Source organism: Daucus carota, chromosome 4, assembly GCF_001625215.2.
Source record: "Daucus carota subsp. sativus chromosome 4, DH1 v3.0, whole genome shotgun sequence".
NCBI lineage: Eukaryota > Viridiplantae > Streptophyta > Magnoliopsida > Apiales > Apiaceae > Daucus > Daucus carota.
Genome location: NC_030384.2, coordinates 50,387,081 through 50,407,539, shown reverse-complemented (window position 1 = coordinate 50,407,539; position 20,459 = coordinate 50,387,081). Strand labels below are relative to the sequence as shown.

The window sequence follows — 20,459 nt, the reverse complement described above, 5'->3', positions numbered from 1 at the left end:
GAGAAAACCAATGACCTGGCAGTGCTTCCTGGCCTGCGATTCGTGGGTAAAAACTTTGCTATAATTGCATGGCCTTTCTCTCAGTCTTTCTGTATACTCCTTTCCTTCTCTAGCCTCTCCTTCCATCTCCCCTAAAACCATTGAAATTGAAAACCAAATCAAGAACCCCCCTTCTTTCCTATTTAAAACCCTATTTATACACCCACAGACACACATCACTCTTGTCTTAAATACAATTCCTATTACAGCCCCTTTGTAACAACCTTAAAATCCCATATTATTACAGCCCTGATAGTTGATACCAAACTAATCTTGTTTTTCTTGTTTTCAATGGAGTTTTTTAAGGATGATTTTGTGTCTGATCATAACATATATGGGCCAACTGTTCGCTCTTCTTACATTCAAAACCCCCTTTACTTTCATCATCAAACCCTAGAATCTGCGTTTTCTTCGCTGTCTCTCGCGCCGGAGAACTCGCCGGTGACCCCTTTTGGTCCGGTCTCCGGCGAGGCTCTGCTTTCTCAGAGAAGACAAGTGTCAAGTAGTGGGTTTAATGATGGTTTGAGTTTGCAGAGTTTAAGGTTTCAAGAGGGGCAAATGGGTTCTGGGGTGGGCCCACGAAATCTGATCCTGGGCCCACAAGGGTTTGGTGTGAGCACTCCTCCGGTGATTGCTCCGGCTCCGGCGCCGTCTCTGTTTGGGAACCGGAGCTTGGGTTGTGGGCCCCAGCAATTTGATTTTGATTTCTTGATCAGCAAGAAACAATGTGTGCCACATTGTGTTGATTTTAGTGGGACTGTTGGGGTGCCCCAAGTGAGGAGTTCTTTGAGTTTGAGTGATATATGGGGTAATATTATTTCTCTTGCTAAGGACCAACAGTTTTCGAAAATATTGCAGAAAAAGTTCTTGGACCCTAGCCCGCGAGAAATTGATATGATTTTATCGGAGATCGCTGAATCTATTGATGATCTGATGAAAAATCAGTTTGGTAATAATTTTGTTAAGAAGCTCATTGGTTCGTGTAATGAAGATCAGAGGACTATGATTATTCTCTCTGTTACCAAGAGCGTGTTTCATTTTATTTCTGTTTGTTGTAATCCCCACGGGTACGAATTTTTTGTTTATAAATTTGATGTCATTGTTAAAATTGCGGGTGATAGATTTGTTTAATTTATTTGATTTTGTGTTGTAGGACTCGTGGGATACAAACGTTGATGGAGCATGTTAGTTCTCCTCATCAGGTTTCATTGCTAGTGGCAGCTATAAGCCCGAGTGCTGCTATATTGGCTAGGGACACCAATGGCCATCATGTGATCCAGCATTGCCTGACTCATTTTTCTAATGAATACAACTTGGTATAATTACATACATCGATTTTTTTTAACAATAGTAAACAGGCTAGGAATGAGTAACAATTAAGATTTTAACTGTACTAGTGCTTGTGCGAGCGGTCTCCGCTCCCTGGCTTATCCAAGTTACATAATGTGGCTGCGGGTTCCTTGTCTTCCCTGATAAAGAAATAGGGAGACTGGATAATTACTGTAGATTTGTAGTTAATTTGCATTGAATATCCCCCCCCCCCCCCCCCCCCCCCCCCCCCCCCCCCTTCTTTTTTTGGGGGAATGAATCATACATTTGACTTGTATTGAAGAATTACCACTATGTCATTAGCCTCACTCTTTAAATAGCCATCATTCCAGACAATCTGCTGGCTGGCTTTTAGGGATCCATTCATGTTGTTTAGGAGACTTTCCAAAGGAATATGCTTGAGTTTTAATGGTAAGAGAGACCGCACTATAGGCAGTAATGTGTCAAGTATTACATACACGATCTTAGTTACTCTAGATATATATATACATGGCTGTGCCACTGGTGTATCGTGTATTGATGCTTATCATCTCAACTCATTACATTTACAATATATTATTACTGTTTTCTTTAATTTGCTTTTACTTTTCCATGAGATTTACTTCCAGCCTTTCTCTAGTTATGTATAGAACTTTAAGACACCACCGATGATTTCCATTTTAGCAGACATACTCATTTCTTTTTTTTCTTTTTTTGATTAATTACAAAACCATGATTCTATAAATATGCCTGGACAAAATTTTCCGCTACTTGTGGTAAGTTCTGTTCCTAGTTGCCACTACTAAGGAGTTAGTTATTCGACTGGTATTTTTTTGTGTACAGTAGCATGATCAGAAACATTTACTTGGAAAATGTTGTGACACGGTATATTAAACTATAATGTTCATTTTCTATTGATATCCAGAACACGTGCTGTCTTTTGTTGAGTGTCCATGATTGTTTGAGCTGCACCACCACCGTCTTCTTATTTAATATGTATGTAGGATGTTTTGTATGATCAAGTTTCATTTTCCATTTTCTCCTCAACTCTTTAAATTTCATGGTTTTCTTGTGTTCTTTCCCCATCAAATTTGTTTAGATGACAAGTAGCCGTGGTAGTATTTTGCCAATAATTTGTTTTTCAATTTTCATGGTATAAGTTTTTTAGCTATACTAACTAATGTCTATTAGTCCATTTCCTACTCATTTTAGTGTGGCGAGTACTAGTTTTATTACTTAATGTTTCAACTTTTCTTTTTTGGTGATCTGACCAAGATTCGTATGAAGTAGGGTCTTTGGTTGAAACAAATAAACTCATTCTAGCTTGTGATTGGCAGTATATCATCAATAACATCGCATCAAACTGTTTCGAAGTTGCTACAAGCAAAACTGGATGCTGTGTGATGCAGTTATGTGTAGAGAAGTCTTTGGGAGTACATAGACAAGTTCTAGTTTCTGAAATTATAGCAACTGCAGTGCACCTGGCAGAACATCCTTTCGGGTCTGTTAATACTCCTTGTATTCTCTGCTGTACATGATCATGGTTCAGGAGCTGACATATTTTTTTTGTTTTTGTTTTTACTTCTTTACAATTAGCAATTATGTCCTGCAACATTTGCTGGGTCTAAAGGAACCAGATATAACTGGCAGTATTGTGAGACAACTTCAAGGAAGTTTTTTGTCCATCTCCTGTAATAAGTATGGGAGCAATGTTGTTGAGAAATGTCTGATTGAATCTGGCGGAGAGCAATGCACAAGAATTATAATGGAGTTGGTCAGAAGCCCTAATGCTTCTATGATGTTGCTGGATCCATTTGGAAACTTTGTCTTCCAGTCAGCACTATCTGTTACTAAGGTTAGTTCATCCACACCAGTTTCAGTTAATGTTCTGTTTGTGCAACAGATCTTAGTCTAGCTATGGGGACACTAATATTATTCACTACTTGTAGGCTAATGTTATATTGTCTATCACATTTCTGTCATCTATTTTTGTGGCCTTAACCTTAAGCAACAGAACTGTCATTTTATGTGAGATAGCTATTCTGAGAATCTGAGGTAGCCCCACACATTCATTTAACTTGACCAGAGGGAGGTGATGTAGAGATCTTTTAGATAATGCCAAAACTCACAAAATGAGGCATCAAAAAAAGAGAGAAGAAAACGTAATTATATATCAAATGAATAGAACTTCTATATCCTATAGTAGGCCACATAACTACAACGACCACTTAAGGTGATTCTTTAACTTTACCAACTGCAGTTTCTTTTTGTAAGAAACAAAGTCACTCAAAAAGAAATATATCTACTTTATGTACGAGTTGATGTATGTTCGGAAATTGTATATTAAAATCACATAGACATTTCTTGATTGAGTATTTGATATAGAAACATACAATTACTAAAACTTGGTATGTGTTCGAAAATTGTATGTAAAAATCGCATAAGACTTTCTCTGATAGAGTATCTGATACAGATATTATATGTTATTACCTTCTGTGTCAATAACTAGATGCTATCACAGATTCACAGTATTATAATATTTGAGGTGGTGTAAACTGTAAACAGTTTAACTAGTGATACCTACATCAATACACATGGTCATATGATCATATGTAAGTTGAAGATATGAGTGAAGGTTCAAAAGTTGACCCAATAAGCTTGAATAATAAGTTATTAAAATGCTAGGCAAGTATCAACTGTTACCACTATTCAGATATTGGTCAAAACATCTGCAATCCTCTTTCTAGCGACTATTAATATATCGCCACCAGAATGAATTTAGACATTGGTCAAGAAGTTAACAATCTTCTTTCTGGAGGGCGGAGGCTATGCAATATATGTATTTCTAAAACTATTATTAAAATTTGGATATTATTATGATGCTATATAAATAACTCTTTCTGACCCCCTGGGAAAAAATAGTAGGATATCTGGAAGGCAATTATTTAAAAAGGTATATAATCCATATGCGTTTGCCGGGAGTCGAACCCGGGTCTATTGCTTGGAAGGCAATTATCCTAACCGTTGGACTACAAACGCTTTGTTGATGGCTTGTTTGTAATTATAATTGTGTCGTCGTATCAGCAGAACTTTCCCTCCCCTTTTGTGAATGAGCAGAGCATTTAGTATCTGTATCACTGTATTAGTATCGTCCTGGTGACTGGTGGATGCTGATACTGTAGTATGTTTTCTATTTACTAAGAAGGCTTTATAAGGTCTTTACTTATTCTGACGTAGATGCATGTCTTTGGCATGCGCAGGGATATGCACGCATTGCGCTGCTCCAGCTAGTCCGAGCAAATGCAGTTGTAATGAAGAGCAATCTCTATGGGAAGAAGATTCTTGCCTGGCTCGAGAAACGAAAATTGGCTTAATTAAAAGTATTCGGAGGAATTTTTTTGGGATCCCTGGAAAATTGTTGGCATTACTCATAGCCCATCAGCTGTTGTGCTTTTGTAACTTGTTATCAAAACTCCTTTCCTATAGATAATCTTGGGAATCCGTAAACCCTGGAAATAGCTCATTGTTGTGTATTGTCATGTAAGTTTTAGGTGCTATGCTGCATAGCTGAAGCAAGTGACAATCCGGTGTTGTTTTTGTATACAAACTTCTTACAGGGTCCGAGGATGGAAGATCAGATTGGACGTCATAGTATTCCAGCTGTGGCGAGGTTATCTAGTTCTTGACACCGGTAATCTTTACAGTAAAAACTTGTACAAATACTTTGTACTCTCGGCATAAATTTCTTCTCGGTGTGATTTACTCTAATACTATTATCTTAAATCGGCCTCGGTTTTATTTTGGAAGTGCTATCAAATTTAGCGGATGGATTGACATACCGCATTTGTTTGATTTTTTCTTTTATGTGCATTCTTGTTCTCTTCATCCTACATTGCACTTATTGTCCTGTGTTGTCAAACTGGGCTTAGTACTGGCATGAACAGATGTGTAATGACTTGACTTTGACTATGAAAGTGATACGCATCGTGTGTTACTTGCAAGTTTTGCCGTAAGCATGAATAACCTGTAAATTCCCAGACTCAACGACTACAACGTGAAACTCGAGAGCGGTAAAGCTGCCATTTACTTTATCAATCTTACTACACATTCGGATTTTGTCTAGAGCATCTCCATAGTATTTTTTAGTTAGAAGTATAAAATATTTAATTCTCAGCAAGTTAGTATTCAAATATTTTTTACTTGTACTGTTTTAAGTAATGATCAGATTTGCGTGATGATTGTATTTTGGAGTCAAGTAATGATTAAATTTAAATTTGTTTAACTTTTTTTTTCATGCTAAATCCTAAAGTAAAGAACAATGATAAATCCAGCTCGACGCCTATATATTGAATATAAACATGAATGATGGTAAATTATTAAGCTGTATCTGGTATATACTACAATCGAGTTTCAGAGTTACTTCGAATTTAGACATTTTATAGATTAATTTCAACTTCCACATTTATAACAAATTTATCTTTAATTTTTGATTCCATCTTGAGTCTATTCATAAGTAATTTGAATGTACAACCATAAAATTATGAATATATAATTCGTGATGCACATTATTTTTTAAATAACTTAATAAATATGTGATATATATATAATTAAAAGAAATTAGTTGTGAAGTGTGAACTTAAACCATTTAAGCATCTCCAAGAGCCTCGTTGTTGGCTCCTAAATATAATATAAAAAATGTGACTCTTAGTAATTTAGGACAAAGTTAAGAGTGTAAACTCCAACAATAATCTCTACATCTCTTCTCTATTTCATATTTTATTCATATATAGGGCTCCACTATAACAAAAGAGAGGGAAAGATGGAGGTTGATTGGAGGGAAGGATTTTTTTATTGTGAAAAAATAAGTTAGGAGCCATGTGGTGGCTCTTAACAAGAGGCTCTTAAGATTTAAGAGCCACTTAAGAGTCTCTTGGAGCAACATTTTGTTTTTCCCTCCTCAAATCTCAAGTTAGGAGCCCAAATGAAAAGCCTCTTGAAGATGCTCTTAGCTGCACATGAAGAGGGAGGTTGTTTTGTGTAGTTTGACTGCAAGTAGTTCCAAAAATATACACACACAGATAGACACAAACTGCTCACCTCTGCACTGCACCTTCCCCGTTACCAAACAATTCATCTCCCCCCACCGTTATCCTTCACCATTATCATTCTAAATCCCAAAACGACAATCATCTTCCACCCCCCTATATCTCCTCCCTTTATTTTCTTCTATAATATCTCTCCCTGTACTTTCTCTCACATTATCATCTCTCTCTCTCTCTCTCTCTCTCTCCCTCCCCCCTCCCTCTCTCTCTCTCTCTCTCCCACCAATACACACAACATTACTTAAACTCACTCAAGCTTCTCTCTCTGTCTCTACAACACAAATACAAGTTTTGAGTAGCTAGGGTGTGACTTTTAAGTTATTACACATTGTGCAAACATATATATTAATCTTATGGAGAGAAAACAAGGGTTTCTTTCTACGTTGAAGCAAAAGGTAGTGAGAGGGCTTTCTCCAGCACGGTCAAGGCCCAAGAAAAATGTTTCGGACGGGTCGTCGGGTTCGGGTTCCGGTACCCGGACCCGGGTCGAGCAAGTGGCATTGCCGGAGTTTTTAGGCGAGAGATCTCGTAAATCAAGACCGGTGGAGACTTTAGGCCCATTAAGAGAAGGCCCAGATGCTGAGAAAGCAATGGACGGTCGTGATTCAAAGTGGGGTCAATGGATGAGGGCCCCATTGTCTCGTGCACCGTCGGATCTGAGGATGCTTCTGGGTGTGTTGGGTGCGCCGTTGGCTCCGGTGCATGTTAGCAGCAATGAGCCTTTTCCTCATCTTAGTACCAAAGACACTCCCATTGTATGACTCCTAACTTTCTTTATTTTAATCTATTTTTTATTTAATTTATTAAATAGTCTTCCTTGTTTATTTATTTGATTTTTTTTTTTGTGTGCATGACCTTTTTTCTTTTGAGAAAGATGTATATTAAGGTTGCAGAAGTGTTTTATGAATCATGGCTACTTTGTTTTGTTGCTTTGGGGCCTTCATTTCATTATTGTCGCACTTTAGTGGTATTTCAAAAAATTGAAAAATAATTTCACATTAACTAGTCAAGTTCTTCAGTTATAAGAATTTGCATGTCTACGTTGGTATTGCGGGTCAAAATTCCTTGAGGCCGTGTTTGTAAACATGTTAATTATATATCATTGTGGTTTGTGGAACTTACTGAAGTTGGATAACCAATATGTAACTTTAATTGAAGAGTTATTATGACTGGTGCTTTAGTCAATTTTGGTTTTGTCTATGAAAATTGGGTGGTGTCATCAATATATTATTGGTATGAACATGGAACAATACTTTTGTTTGGAATTTTAGCTTTGCTTTTGCATCCCCTTCCCAAAACTTGATGCAGTTCTTTTAAGTTGTAGTCTTGCATCCCCTCACCACTCTGTGTATACGGTACTTTTGAATTTTTCCATGTTTTGGATGACGACATACAATCCTTGTGTTTGGAATTTTTTTAGTTGCTGAAATGTTGTGGGGTTTCCAGTGAAAGTTGATGGAGGCTGTAGACAATACTATATTTTTCTTTCCTCCTAGTACTGCCTCAGGAGATTAAAGTTATAGTTTGAAGAGGAGTTGACATAGATTAACTTGCATTTTGATTTAATGTAATATTGTGCAGGAAACTTCATCTGCTCAGTACATATTGCAACAGTACATAGCAGCATCTGGAGGGCATAAGTTTCAAAACTGTATTCACAACGCATATGCAACGGGCAAGGTGCAAATGTTGGCGTTTGAAAGCGAGACAGCTGGGAAGGTCGTAAAGAGCAGGAATTCCTCTAGAGCTTTAGAGTCTGGTGGGTTTGTTCTGTGGCAGATGAATCCAGATATGTGGTATGTCGAGCTTGTGCTTGGTGGTACCAAGATTCATGCTGGTTGCAATGGGAAACTTGTTTGGAGGCACACACCATGGCTTGGTTCACATGCTGCAAAAGGCCCTGTTAGACCATTACGTCGTGCCCTTCAGGTAAAGTTGCCCATACTCATTTATGTCATGGCTTTTTAAGTATATGCTTTTCCATTCAATCTGCTTTTGGATTATTTACCTATATTCTGCCTGTAGGGTCTTGACCCACGAACAACTGCAAGCATGTTCACAGATGCAAGATGCATTGGAGAGAAAAAGATCAACGGAGAAGATTGTTTTATTCTCAAGCTTAGAGCTGATCCACAGACACTGAGAGCCAGGAGCGAAGGCCCAGCAGAAATCATAAGACATGTCCTGTTTGGTTATTTCAGCCAGAAAACAGGGCTCCTCATGCACTTGGAAGACTCTCACTTAACTCGTGTACAAACAAATGGTGGTGATGCTGTTTACTGGGAAACTACTATGAACTCATTTCTTGACAACTATAGGCCTGTTGAAGGGATAATGATTGCTCACTCAGGGCGATCAGTGGTGACCCTTTTCAGATTTGGAGAAGTAGCAATGAGTCACACCAAGACGAGGATGGAAGAAGCATGGACAATTGAAGAAGTTGCATTTAATGTTCCTGGTTTGTCACTTGACTGTTTTATCCCACCTGCTGAAATAAGATATAGTACTAGCAGTGAAGCATGTGAGGTTCCTCCGAAGGGAAGAGCAACAAAGCCTGCTGTTACTAGTGCAGCTCATCGAGCCAAAGTTGCAGCCAGTAATAGATATGCCAGAAAATGATTTGTCATTTGGCCATAAACTTTAAAAAATCTAAGCTAGATGTAGACTCTTAGCACAATGTGACCGACAAACTTGGGCAGGAATGAAATCAACTCATACTTGCTGTTGATTGAGGGTTTTTAGAATCCTTTATTAGTCTCTTAGTATCTGTAGAATCATTCGGAATGTGTTGAGGAGTCTGGTGATTCTTGTAACACATATCTGTAGATTGATCCTTGGAATGATGCAATGTTTGTACCTTCCTTTAGTATGTTACCATGCATGAACTTGCTTGCTCGACTATGGGGTAAAATTTCTTCACCTGTTATATATGATTAATGTTAATGTAGTTGGCATAGTCTTAACTGCTGCTTAAACTTATCGGTGAAAAAAACCATTATTCTAATTGGTATAATTACTAAAATATCTGGTACATTTTCGCTCAAAAGCAAAAACATAGCCATATTTGTTTAACCCAGTAAAATTTGATTACTCCCTAAATTATTTAACCCCTATGAAATATGATTAGGTATAAATTATAGAGTAAATTTCAAGGGTGTGACTGAAGTTTACACCGATTTGCAAATTTGTGGCCGAACTTTAAAAACTACAAAAGCGTGGCCAGAGTTTGCTTCCACCTTTTAAAACTTTGGCTCCCGTCAAATGCCCTCTAACGGAGCTAACGGAGTTGAGGGTATTTTTGGATTTTTTGAAATTCTTCTCTTTTTTTTCCTTTATTTTCTCAGCTGCCGCTGCTGTCCTTCGTTCTCCCTCTCTCCTTCTTCTCTCTCTTTTTTTTTCCTCTCTCTCCACACCACAGTCTCCTCTACATCCTCCCAAGTCCCATGTATCTCACTCGGTTTCTCCTTGTCCTGGAAACTCGATTACCAATGGTGGGGACTTCCTCTATGCAAATATTTTTTTTGCTTCAATATGGTCAGACCTCAACAGAGATACAGGGGAGTTCGCCAGAGGCATTGGGGTTCTTGGATCTCCGAAATTCGCGACCCTGTAGTGTAATTCACTACTAACTCAAAACTGTCCACATTTTTGTTCACATCAAAGGAGGTTGCGCGACTCATGTGTTGACCAAGAGCACGTACTAACTTCATTTACAATGCCTCAAATGAGATTCAAGGAAGTCAAGGGGAGAGTATTCAAGAGTTCAAGTCACCAGAAGAGGAATATATTGAACAGATAATCCAAGAATTGTTGGATTATGGACCTGTTGAGCTTTGTTCTGTAATTATCTTTGGAAAGAAAGATGGATTGATTAAAGAACCCCAGCCCCTTCTGTTTCTTCCCCCTTTTCCCCAAATAATTTTATTTATATATTTTTACATATCTACCTCTTTATTTTTTTAATTTCTAAGTGAGTTAACAGCTGAAATCTAACGGACTTAACGGCAGCCAAAGTTTTAAAAGGCGGAGGCAAACTCTGGCCACGCTTTTGTAATTTTTAAAGTTTGGCCACAAACTTGCAAATCGGTGTAAACTTCAGCCACACCCTTGAAATTTACTCTAAATTATAATATGAATTCTGTACGGTAAGTTGCAGTGCAGCAGAAGCATGGTAGTAAAAAAATCGGGAATCAGAATTAATCGGTGAAGGTGCTCGTTAGAGATTAATTGGATGAACGGAGATTAAACGCATTAAATTCAGATATATTAGAATATTAGTTAATCAATGTTAAATGTACGAGCTTTTCCCTTTCTTTCATTTTCTGTCCCCTATAATCGTAAAAGATCTTTAAAAGCCTTATTATGTTTCAGAATTTTGCTAAATTTGTTCTTCATCTTTCTTCTTATACATCTATAGAAAATCATTAAGATGCAGCAGTAACATTGTTTTCCTATGCATGTAAATGTGCAGAACCCTTGCTAATAATCGATATACAAGACTTTTATAAAGAACTATATACACTAGTTTTCAATACAAAAATTTGCATTATTTCCCATTAAGTAGACACCTGATCATCACGGTCTTCACACTATCTAAATGCTATAGTTCTCACTGATACTATCTGCAGACTGCAATAACATTATTTATTTGCAACAACATCAAATAACAAATTTCTACATTTAAGTATCTCAAGCATGGGATTCAACCCTGATTTTAAGCATGAATATTGGTAGAGAATGTGTCGAATGTGCCAAATGAATGAAAGGGATGGTTTAAACTGTAAGACTGGGGTTATTACAGAATGCGAGTAGATCATGAATCAGGCCTCTTCTCATCATTGAGCATAGAAATTCTCATAGTGATATCCACTTGTCCAAACAGCAACACCACGCGGATCTATCATTAAGAAAATTGGTTTGAGACACGAGGAGAATGATTTAGCAACGCGAACAACCATTCGCTACTGAAGTTTCTTTTCTACAAAATCTACTTTTATGCTTCTTTTCGGTCTACAGATGGCAGCCGCATATTCTTGAGACCTTCCCCTTCTGTACTGAATCCTGTTTTTAATCTGATTATTGTTTCTATTCTTTAGCTTTAGTGGCACATGAGAATGGAGATTAATATTTTGATGATTCAATGCTTAAAAGTCACAAGGACCACAAACTCACTTGTAGATTGAAGGGACAATTTCCCATTTTTAAGTTGTGGTCCTCCCCCTTTTTTCAGCTCTCTGCAAATCAACATACTAAATCCTGCAAATGGACATTCTTAATCCTTATTTGAAACAGATTTAAGGTAGTTTAATCATACTTAAGCTAGCCTAGGATAACCTAATTGCATAACAAGGTCTGTATATTTGTAGTAAAGTTTATCTAGACATTCTTGAACATGTGCACACGTATATAGCAAAATTAGTTAAGTGCAGAGTATCCAGTCTTACATCCTCAAATGCGCAGCTTAAAAGCTAGTGAAGACTGAAGCCGCAAAGGACAAACATTATATACATTTTCTTTTTCAAAAAGGGAGCTAAGCTCTTCTATAATTGAAGTAGATTTGTGTATCTCTGTTATGCAATCATTAATACGTGAGACGGATTAGGCTTCTGTAAGAAAATGTTAAAATTGAAAACTTGAAAATATTTAGCGGAAATTGCAGCACTCAAAAAAGAATACTATGTTTGTAGTTAAATCTTGACATTAGAGTCAAGTCATCATTCCACTTGCCTCTCATACTTTTGGCCTTATCCCATAGTTTTTGCCTACATAAACTGCATAAACTGCAAAGGCGACTAGAACCCTCATCCCATACTTTTACTAAAATCCTGAATTTAATTAGCCACTACTTTCGTCTAACCATGGATTCTCAGACTAGAAAAGAAAGCATTTGCACCTCCACCATGATTGAGCAACCATGCTCAAATCCTCGTTGTTTCTTTTGCATCCTGAAGGAACCAAAATCATCTATCAGGAGAGGAGGGATTAAGAGATGCTTCGAAGAAATGCCGGTGTCTGACAATGAAGAACATGTTCTTGTGCTAAGCGCTCTGTGGAACATTGCTATGACTCATCCTAATGATCCAGAATTTCCGACTCTTGGTATTTTTAAGTGCATGGCCAATTTAATATCCAGAGGCATCAATGACAGAGCCTGGCTTCTTGCTGGTCAAAATATATACCTACCATACTATGCAGCTCATATCATTGGTTCTTATACCATGAACAAGGTTGAGTTTGCTGAGAAAGCTGTGGAATCAGGGGTGATCACCCCACTGATAGAGCTTATGAGTGGAAGAATGACATGGGTTGAACAAAGGGTTGCAGTTAGAGCCCTCGGACACCTTGCAAGCTATGACCAAACCTTTGAAGCTGTGGCGAAACATGAAGAGATAACAAAGATGGCCATCAGTTTAGCTTCCACTTGCCTAGGTTCAGTGTTTGATATGTTTGTCGGAGTGAAGGACAAGAACAAGAGGTTAAACTATCACTGTGACTTGCTGACAAGAGGCATTGGAGGAGTAGAGCTCCAGAATAGGAAGGCTGAGGAATGGGCTAGCCAAATGCAGTGCTGGTCTATACATCTCTTGAACTGCTTTGCTGTTAAAGAGAGGTCTATAGATATCATCTGTACGCGAGGTTTCCTGGAAGACCTGTGTGAAATGTGGGGTGGATTGGTAAATCACACATCCCCTGCAGGTGTAGGACTCATTAGAGTTTTATGTTACACAAAAGCTGGAAGAAGAGGAGTTGCAGAGTCTAAAAAGGTCATCAAGAATCTCTGTAATCTCTCGAGATCTTCAGATGATTGGCAATACATGGGAATTGATTGTTTGCTGTCACTCCTCAAAGATCCAGAAACAAGGCACAAGGTTATTGAAATTGCCATATTTTTTCTCATCGATCTCGTTGAACTTAGAACCCTCAAAGAAAGATCAAATGTAGGGGAGACAATCACAAGAACCCTTCTTCTCGATTTCAAGGAAAGCAATTCCAAGATCAAGATTGACAGAGTGCAGAAAGCCTTGCAGGAGATTTGGGTTCTGAAGGTTGACAAAAGGAAGAAGGAGAACCTCATGTCGAGAGAGAAAACTGAAGAAACAAAGGTTATGGTAAGTCTGATAAAACAACAAGGCAATCAAAGTTTTGTATTGGGAAAAATTGAAGAAGCAGCTCTGAGGTATACAGAGGCCTTAAAGATATGCCCATTAAAATTCAGAAAAGAAAGAACTGTTCTTTATAGTAACAGAGCTCAGTGTCACTTATTGCTCAGTGACTGTGATTCTGCCATCAGTGACACAACGCGAGCTCTTTGCCTGTCAAACCCTCCAAACTCCCATCCGAAAAGCCTCTGGAGAAGATCACAAGCTTACGATACGAAAGGCATGGCACTAGAGAGCCTAATGGACTGCCTCATGTTTGTAAATAGCTGCTGTACTAAACCAACTAAGGATGTCAAGATTCCATACTATGCAATGCGCATGATCAGCAAGCAGATGGAGGCCACTTGCATTTTCGCAGCCTCACGGGCAAAGTTAACCAACACTTATGTTATCAGAACTCATGAATCTGGAAACGAGAATGTAGATTTCATACATGACAATGGAGTGAAGGGAAAGATGATAGAGAACAAGGCTTTCATGTCAAGTAAGTTCCACTATTGCATTCTCAAACACAACAGATATGAGACCGTTTGACTAACCTTATTTTTCATAATAAGGACTTATTTCAAATAACTAGTATGAAATGCCTCTTTAACATTTATATCTAAAAAAATATAAAAAGATACATTTTTTTTAAAAAAAGTAAGGACTTATTTTTATAAGTTGGTTGCAAAAACACCCCTATAGTACTAATGACATTCAGAGTATTTTGCAGCTTGTTTAAATTTAACCAAAGTAATTTGCAGGTCTGTCCACCATCTTAGAAGAGCCTTTTACTAGTAACGGTGGGAGTTCGAGTAGAAGAAAGTTGGAAAGAGCTAGAAGAAGAAAGAACTCTGCCTTGTCTTTCTCATATTAGGCAAACATATTTCGTCAGATGTTATGTAGCATCGCTAAGCAGTTAAAAGCCGGAGCCGAACACTTTTTTTAAGCTACGTCAAACGACCCCGTAATGTCGCAAATCTGGAGCAGGAATATGATAACAGAGTTGTTAGTAGTTCTTAAAGGGTGTTTTTATATTTTTACACCTTGCTGCTCATAATGAACTGAACTGTAACACTTCGCACTCATTATATGTTTGGGTTGGCAGGTTTGCACCTTAGGCAAGAATTTAAGCACTTTGCAACTTTTTTTAGGCATAGGCTTTGACATTTTGGCCCAATTAAAAGTACATAAGAAAATAATTAGCTAAAAGAAAGTGCACATGAGAGAAAAGGGAAACACCGGATTTTAGAAGGTGGAAATAAATTTTGATTTTCAAAAATTGTGATATTTAGATATTTCCAACCTTTATAATTAAACTAAGAGGTGTTTGAATGAGAATCAAAATTAGAATTGAAGAGTACCGGGATGAGTATGCCAAAAATAATATAAAAAATTATTATCGTCTAAGTGAAATTGATATTCCCAATTCGATTTCCGTTAACGGGGTTAATGACACCTTCTAAGATATTACCACGCCTCCTACAAAATTATCACAGCTTCGGAGATGGAATACATTTTCAAAATTTAAAAGGCTCAAAGATGTTTATGAGTGAGATCGATATGATCCCCCCAACATATTTACTCTTGTTTGACTAATATGCACAATTTCTGTGGTCTTTGGTTTTTATAAGCATCTTATTTCTTTCAAGTTTATAACCGATATCAAATATAGATTTTTCAATCAGCTATAGTTGCAGTTCGATTCTGATTTTAATTTTAGAAAAAGATTTTATTTAACTTCCAGATATTTATCACTAAGGAAATTAACCATTCCCGTTTTAATATTCTCCTAAACTCTCTCGTCAAACTCTGAATTTCCAAAATTATTCTGCACACTTTTTATACAGCTTTAATACAAGGTGCCTATTAATTCTTACTATATATCTTGATGCGTTTATGCTATCTACTTTTCCTCTAATTACTATTCAAAAAACTAATTAGCATTAATCTAGCTATGAATGTCGTCCACCCCATTGATCCTTCTTCTGATACCCCTGCCGCCATCGCCAACACTAGGAACAAAGTATTAATTACATTAGCCTATATTATTATTATTGTAGTAGTAGGCATCCATATTCTATTCTCTGTGACGATACATAAATATAGTCGTAAACATATTACTACGATTCCAGAGTTTAGAATTGATTCCTTAACAGCTTCTAATTTCACCCTCTCATCCCGTCCCAACCAGATTTTTGCGGCCTGGAACCTCAGGATCAATCTCGAAACCAAGAATATTGATGGATATCTCAATTTTTCTAACATCACGGTTTCTATATTTTACAATAATGTTTTACAGGTCGGTCTGATTGATGTTGTTCCGTTTGATGTAGTTGTGCTTAATTCAACAATGCACTTTGATGTGAAATTTTCAGGATCGTCAGGGCTAATTAATGAATCCGAAATCAACGACATGAAGCGGCGAATTGCTGCTGCAGGTACCTTGACATTCGATGTTGTTTTTCGAGCTTATATTAGTAAATCTTTCGAGGGACGTTGGACTGATTACTTGCAGTTGGAGATGGTTTGCGAGCATATAAAATTGTTTTTTGGATATTCGGATAAATCACGGGCACAGATGTTGAATCCTCCCCGCCAATGCGAAGCCTATTTTGTATAGTACTTGCATATCCTAATCTTAATGTTTCTTGAACATATGATTTTATTTGAATTCGAGTCTAATCTTGTGTTTTCCCAACATTAGCGTTAAACTGTGTTGTGATGTACAGTAGTTTTTACAGCTGCACTATGGCTTTGTCTCGTGGATACTTCTTGTCGTCAAAAAATTAGTGTTGTGGAATAAAAATATTATAAGTAAATATATACTCCCTCCGTCCCGACAGAAAGTTTATATACACTATTTGCACGCATTTTGATACTCTCATAAAAAATAGTTTTATAACATATTTTTTATTTTTTTAAATAAAATTTAAACTTCAAATCTTTTTTCAGATTATTTTTTAAAAAATATATAATGTAAGTATATTTTATAAGAACCCTAAAATGCGGGTTGAAAAGTAATCTTCCGGCACTGGGCAGGCGTCAGCCCCCATACATGGTCTTACGATTTTGCGGAGACCTGTGTTTTTGGTAAACAGTCGTCCGGGTCTGGTCACTGCGACCCCCTTTGTGAGGAGGCATCCTTTCTCCCGAAATTAGAATCTGGTGAGACGGAGGGAATAATACATATGAATTATTTGCCCTGCTGAGACTAAAATAACCGTAAGAGTATCTTAAATACTCTTGTTAGCTAAATCCCGGTCGTCACTTCGTATAAGTAATTAATTTTCGATTGTTTCTTTGTAATTTTCTTTCTAGAATGTTTCATCCTTCTATTTTCACATTAATTTTATTTCACTATCTCTCTTATACGTTAAAAATTAAGAAATCTCACAATCTTACTCATTTTTCTTTCTCTTTGCCACGACTTTATACATATTTATTAATATAAACTATTTGTATATAAATGACTGGAATGGAGGAATATAATATTTATTCTTAATTAACCAAGTGGCTTGATCCCTTCATTATTTATATATATTCATTTCATCTCTGCTTATATTAATACTAGTTGAGAAACCGCGCGTTGCGGCGGCCTATAAAAATTATATTAATGATTCAATATTAATATTTGTAGAATAAAAACAAACAGATAATGCATGAATAATTTTTTCCTATATACAAAATGAATCATATAAAAATTAACAACAACAAACAATGTCCGATGAACAAAACAAATATTATAAAAGAATAACCAACAAACATACATCATTAATTTATTGATATCATCCATCAATATCATGTCAAGACTGTATTCTTTTCCCGTGTTTGGATATGTCGACTCATATCGAGGGAGAGGAAATTGTGTTTAGATGATCCAAAATCCTACAATCTATAGGGGTATTTATAGGTGCAGAGAGACTTGTGTGCTACTCTTTCCCATAATTAAATAATCTGAAACAAAATCATATTAAAACTTTCAAGCTATTATCTTCCATAAATAATCTGATACAAAATCAGAGAGACTTGTGTGCTACTCTTTCCCATAATTAAATAATCTGAAACAAAATCATATTAAAACTTTTAAGCTACTATATTCCATAAATAATCTGATACAAAATCATATTCTGAAACTTGCTTCTAATATACACGAAACTAAAAAAGGTAGTTCTAATTTTTGATATTTTTTCATCCAAAAATTCCATAAAATTAGAAAAATAGAACATAGCGATGTGAGAAGCGCTACCTACACGCCCTCGCTTCTCCTTTATATAAATTAAAATTAAAACTTTCAAGCTATTATATTCCATAAATAATCTGATACAAAATCAGAGAGACTTGTGTGCTACTCTTTCCCATAATTAAATAATCTGAAACAAAATCATATTAAAACTTTCAAGGTACTATATTCCATAAATAATCTGATACAAAATCATATTCTGAAACTTGCTTCTAATATATCCGAAACCAAAAAAGGCAGTTCTAATTTTTGATATTTTTCATCTGAAAATTTTAGAAAATTAGAAAAATAAAACGGAGCGATGTGAGAGGCGCCACCTACACGCCCCTCGCTCCTCCTTTATATAGAAACAAAATCAAATTAAAACTTTCAAGCTAATATATTCCATAAATAATCTGAAACAAAATCAGATTATATAGAAACAAAATTAAATTAAAATTTTCAAGCTACTATATTCCATAAATAATCTGAAACAAAATCAGATTCTGAAACTTGCTTCTAATATATCCGAAACTAAAAAAGGTAGTTCTAATTTTTGGTATTTTTCATCCAAAAATTCCAGAAAATTAGAAAAATAGAACGGAACGATGTGAGAGGCGCCACCTACACGCCCCTCGCTTCTCCTTTATATAAGTATATTGATTTTACACTTATTTTATCTAAATAATTAATTTTATTTTTCAAGTATTTATGCGTTCATGAATTATCATTAACAAGATAGAAAGTAATTGGATTTTACCATCAAATATAAAATAAGTGGGTTATAACCCGCTAGAAATTCTGAAAAACTTATATCCATATTTCTAAATTTTTAATTGAAACCACCACTTGTAAGTGACCTCCAGCTGGGTGTATTTATCTCTACAGCTCCTACCTAATACTCCCTCCGTCCCTTTTTATCTGTCCATTTTGGGAAAAAAAACGCATACCAAGGAATAATTGATTGTATAAACTTTTTCATTAAATACCTCTAATTAATATCTTGAAAATGGTGGAATACCCCTACTTTATGTCTTGAAAACATGAATTCAACCAAGTTTTAAATAAGTCAAGCCTTGAAAATTGAAATTATGAAGATATATTTGAAAAACTATCAGTAAGTTAGTTTTGAAAGTATAAATGGACAGATAAATAGGGACAAATTTTTACTTCCAAAGTGGACAGATAAATAGGGACGGAGGGAGTACCTACTATCCATTTTCTTTGAAAATATGAACCCTTATCCTATATATACGACTATTATTCAAATTTCAAGAATAAATATAATATAAATAAATAAATAAACAATAAATAAACAAAGGACCTATATAACACACAATATACAGACCCACAGAATTGTACCAACGAAAGGGGCAGAAATCAAGAAAGCAAAACTAGGGTTTCTCAGATCTCTCAAGATGGGTGGAGGCAACGCTCAGAAAGCCAAGATGGCCCGTGAAAAGAACCTGGAGAAGGCCAAGGGCTCCAAAGGTATTATCTTTTTTGTATCTATCTGTGTGTATTGGTTCTTGATCTTAATCGATCTGCTCCAAAATTTGATTTTTTGATCTCTTTTTGCAGGAAGCCAGCTTGATGCTAACAAGAAAGCTATGTCAATTCAGGTTTGATTTTTTAAAATAGCCTCTGTTCTGTTTTTTCATCTTGGAAATTTAGTTAGATTTGTTGTGGTAGTTGTGATTAGTGATAAAGTTTGCAACTTTATAAGATTTGATGTGCTTGATACTTGAATTCCCCAATTTCTCTAGTTTGTGATACGTAGTCGAGGGAGTAGATGATAGTGATCTTGATTGCAGAAGATAATGTTGGTTTTTCGTTTTGGTTGTTTTTCCTTGTATTGTTGTAAAACTGATGTTACAGCTCGAATGGTATAGTAGTTACGAAACTCTTGGATGTGGCATTTTGTAAATATAGGAGTTTATCGAGTTCGCATATGAAGAAATTGTGTTGTTTATGGTCTTTCTTTGTGTGAATTATTTGTTAAAAAGGCGAATGGCTGAATGCAAAAGTGTTGTATTATATCGACTATCGGGCTTGGGGTTATTATGATGTGTGTAGCTCTTTTCAAGTGCTTGAGTGCTGATGTTTTTAGGGTTTAGTCTTGTCATTGGCTTGATTGGTTTGGTGTTTGCATTATATGGATGATATTATAATTTTAAGTTGTGATTGATACTTGATATGAAAGTAGTTTGCTGGCACATGAAATTGAATCAAGGAACTTGAAACATTTGGTTTCCTTTCCTTTAGTTTGGCTAAAATAAGATGTTGAGTAAAGTCTATGGCAATATCTACTGCTAATGGCTTCTCGATTATGGTTGTTCATGGCAGTGCAAGGTGTGTATGCAGACGTTCATCTGCACCACTTCAGAGGTGAAGTGCAGGGAACATGCTGAAGCAAAGCACCCCAAATCTGATCCGGAGACTTGCTTTCCTCATCTGAAGAAATGATACTGAGATCAACTTGAAGGATCGGTTTCAAATTTGCCTGACAGTGCTATGCAATTTAAGTTTGAGGCTTTTCCGTTGTATTACTAATGTGGATGTTTGAACTATTGCTACCAAGCAAATGTGTTTGTGAACGTGTCTATAATATATATTATCCATCTATACTCCTACGATTTCTTTGTG

The 20,459-nt window shown here is 36.3% G+C and overlaps 5 protein-coding genes and 1 non-coding gene across 6 annotated transcripts; 5 read left to right on the top strand and 1 right to left on the bottom strand.

Annotated features, from left to right (window-relative positions):
* Positions 1-26: 26 nt before the first annotated feature.
* On the top strand, positions 27-5,421 carry LOC108218025 (pumilio homolog 12). The gene is made up of 5 exons (XM_017390948.2): positions 27-1,106; positions 1,193-1,355; positions 2,685-2,848; positions 2,944-3,202; positions 4,608-5,421. Exons 1-5 carry the CDS (start codon positions 331-333, stop codon positions 4,719-4,721), a joined length of 1,476 nt encoding a protein of 491 aa, XP_017246437.1. The 5' UTR covers positions 27-330; the 3' UTR covers positions 4,722-5,421.
* TRNAG-UCC (transfer RNA glycine (anticodon UCC)) lies at positions 4,315-4,386 on the bottom strand. The gene has a single exon. It is a non-coding gene; the product is annotated as a tRNA-Gly (tRNA).
* A 971-nt stretch (positions 5,422-6,392) lies between the features above and the next one.
* On the top strand, positions 6,393-9,375 carry LOC108216033 (uncharacterized). The gene is made up of 3 exons (XM_017388688.2): positions 6,393-7,204; positions 8,031-8,378; positions 8,475-9,375. Exons 1-3 carry the CDS (start codon positions 6,803-6,805, stop codon positions 9,066-9,068), a joined length of 1,344 nt encoding a protein of 447 aa, XP_017244177.1. The 5' UTR covers positions 6,393-6,802; the 3' UTR covers positions 9,069-9,375.
* Positions 9,376-9,620: 245 nt separating this feature from the next.
* Positions 9,621-10,543, top strand: LOC135152328 (uncharacterized). Its single transcript, XM_064092236.1, has 2 exons — positions 9,621-10,065; positions 10,144-10,543. Exons 1-2 carry the CDS (start codon positions 9,711-9,713, stop codon positions 10,410-10,412), a joined length of 624 nt encoding a protein of 207 aa, XP_063948306.1. The 5' UTR covers positions 9,621-9,710; the 3' UTR covers positions 10,413-10,543.
* A 1,618-nt stretch (positions 10,544-12,161) lies between these two features.
* On the top strand, positions 12,162-14,688 carry LOC108217879 (uncharacterized). The gene is made up of 2 exons (XM_017390779.2): positions 12,162-14,093; positions 14,356-14,688. The coding sequence occupies exons 1-2, from the start codon at positions 12,308-12,310 to the stop codon at positions 14,466-14,468; spliced, it is 1,899 nt and encodes a 632-aa protein (XP_017246268.1). The 5' UTR covers positions 12,162-12,307; the 3' UTR covers positions 14,469-14,688.
* Positions 14,689-19,143: 4,455 nt separating this feature from the next.
* On the top strand, positions 19,144-20,446 carry LOC108218698 (uncharacterized protein At2g23090). The gene is made up of 3 exons (XM_017391769.2): positions 19,144-19,304; positions 19,395-19,435; positions 20,160-20,446. The coding sequence occupies exons 1-3, from the start codon at positions 19,232-19,234 to the stop codon at positions 20,277-20,279; spliced, it is 234 nt and encodes a 77-aa protein (XP_017247258.1). The 5' UTR covers positions 19,144-19,231; the 3' UTR covers positions 20,280-20,446.
* The last annotated feature ends 13 nt before the right edge of the window (positions 20,447-20,459 follow it).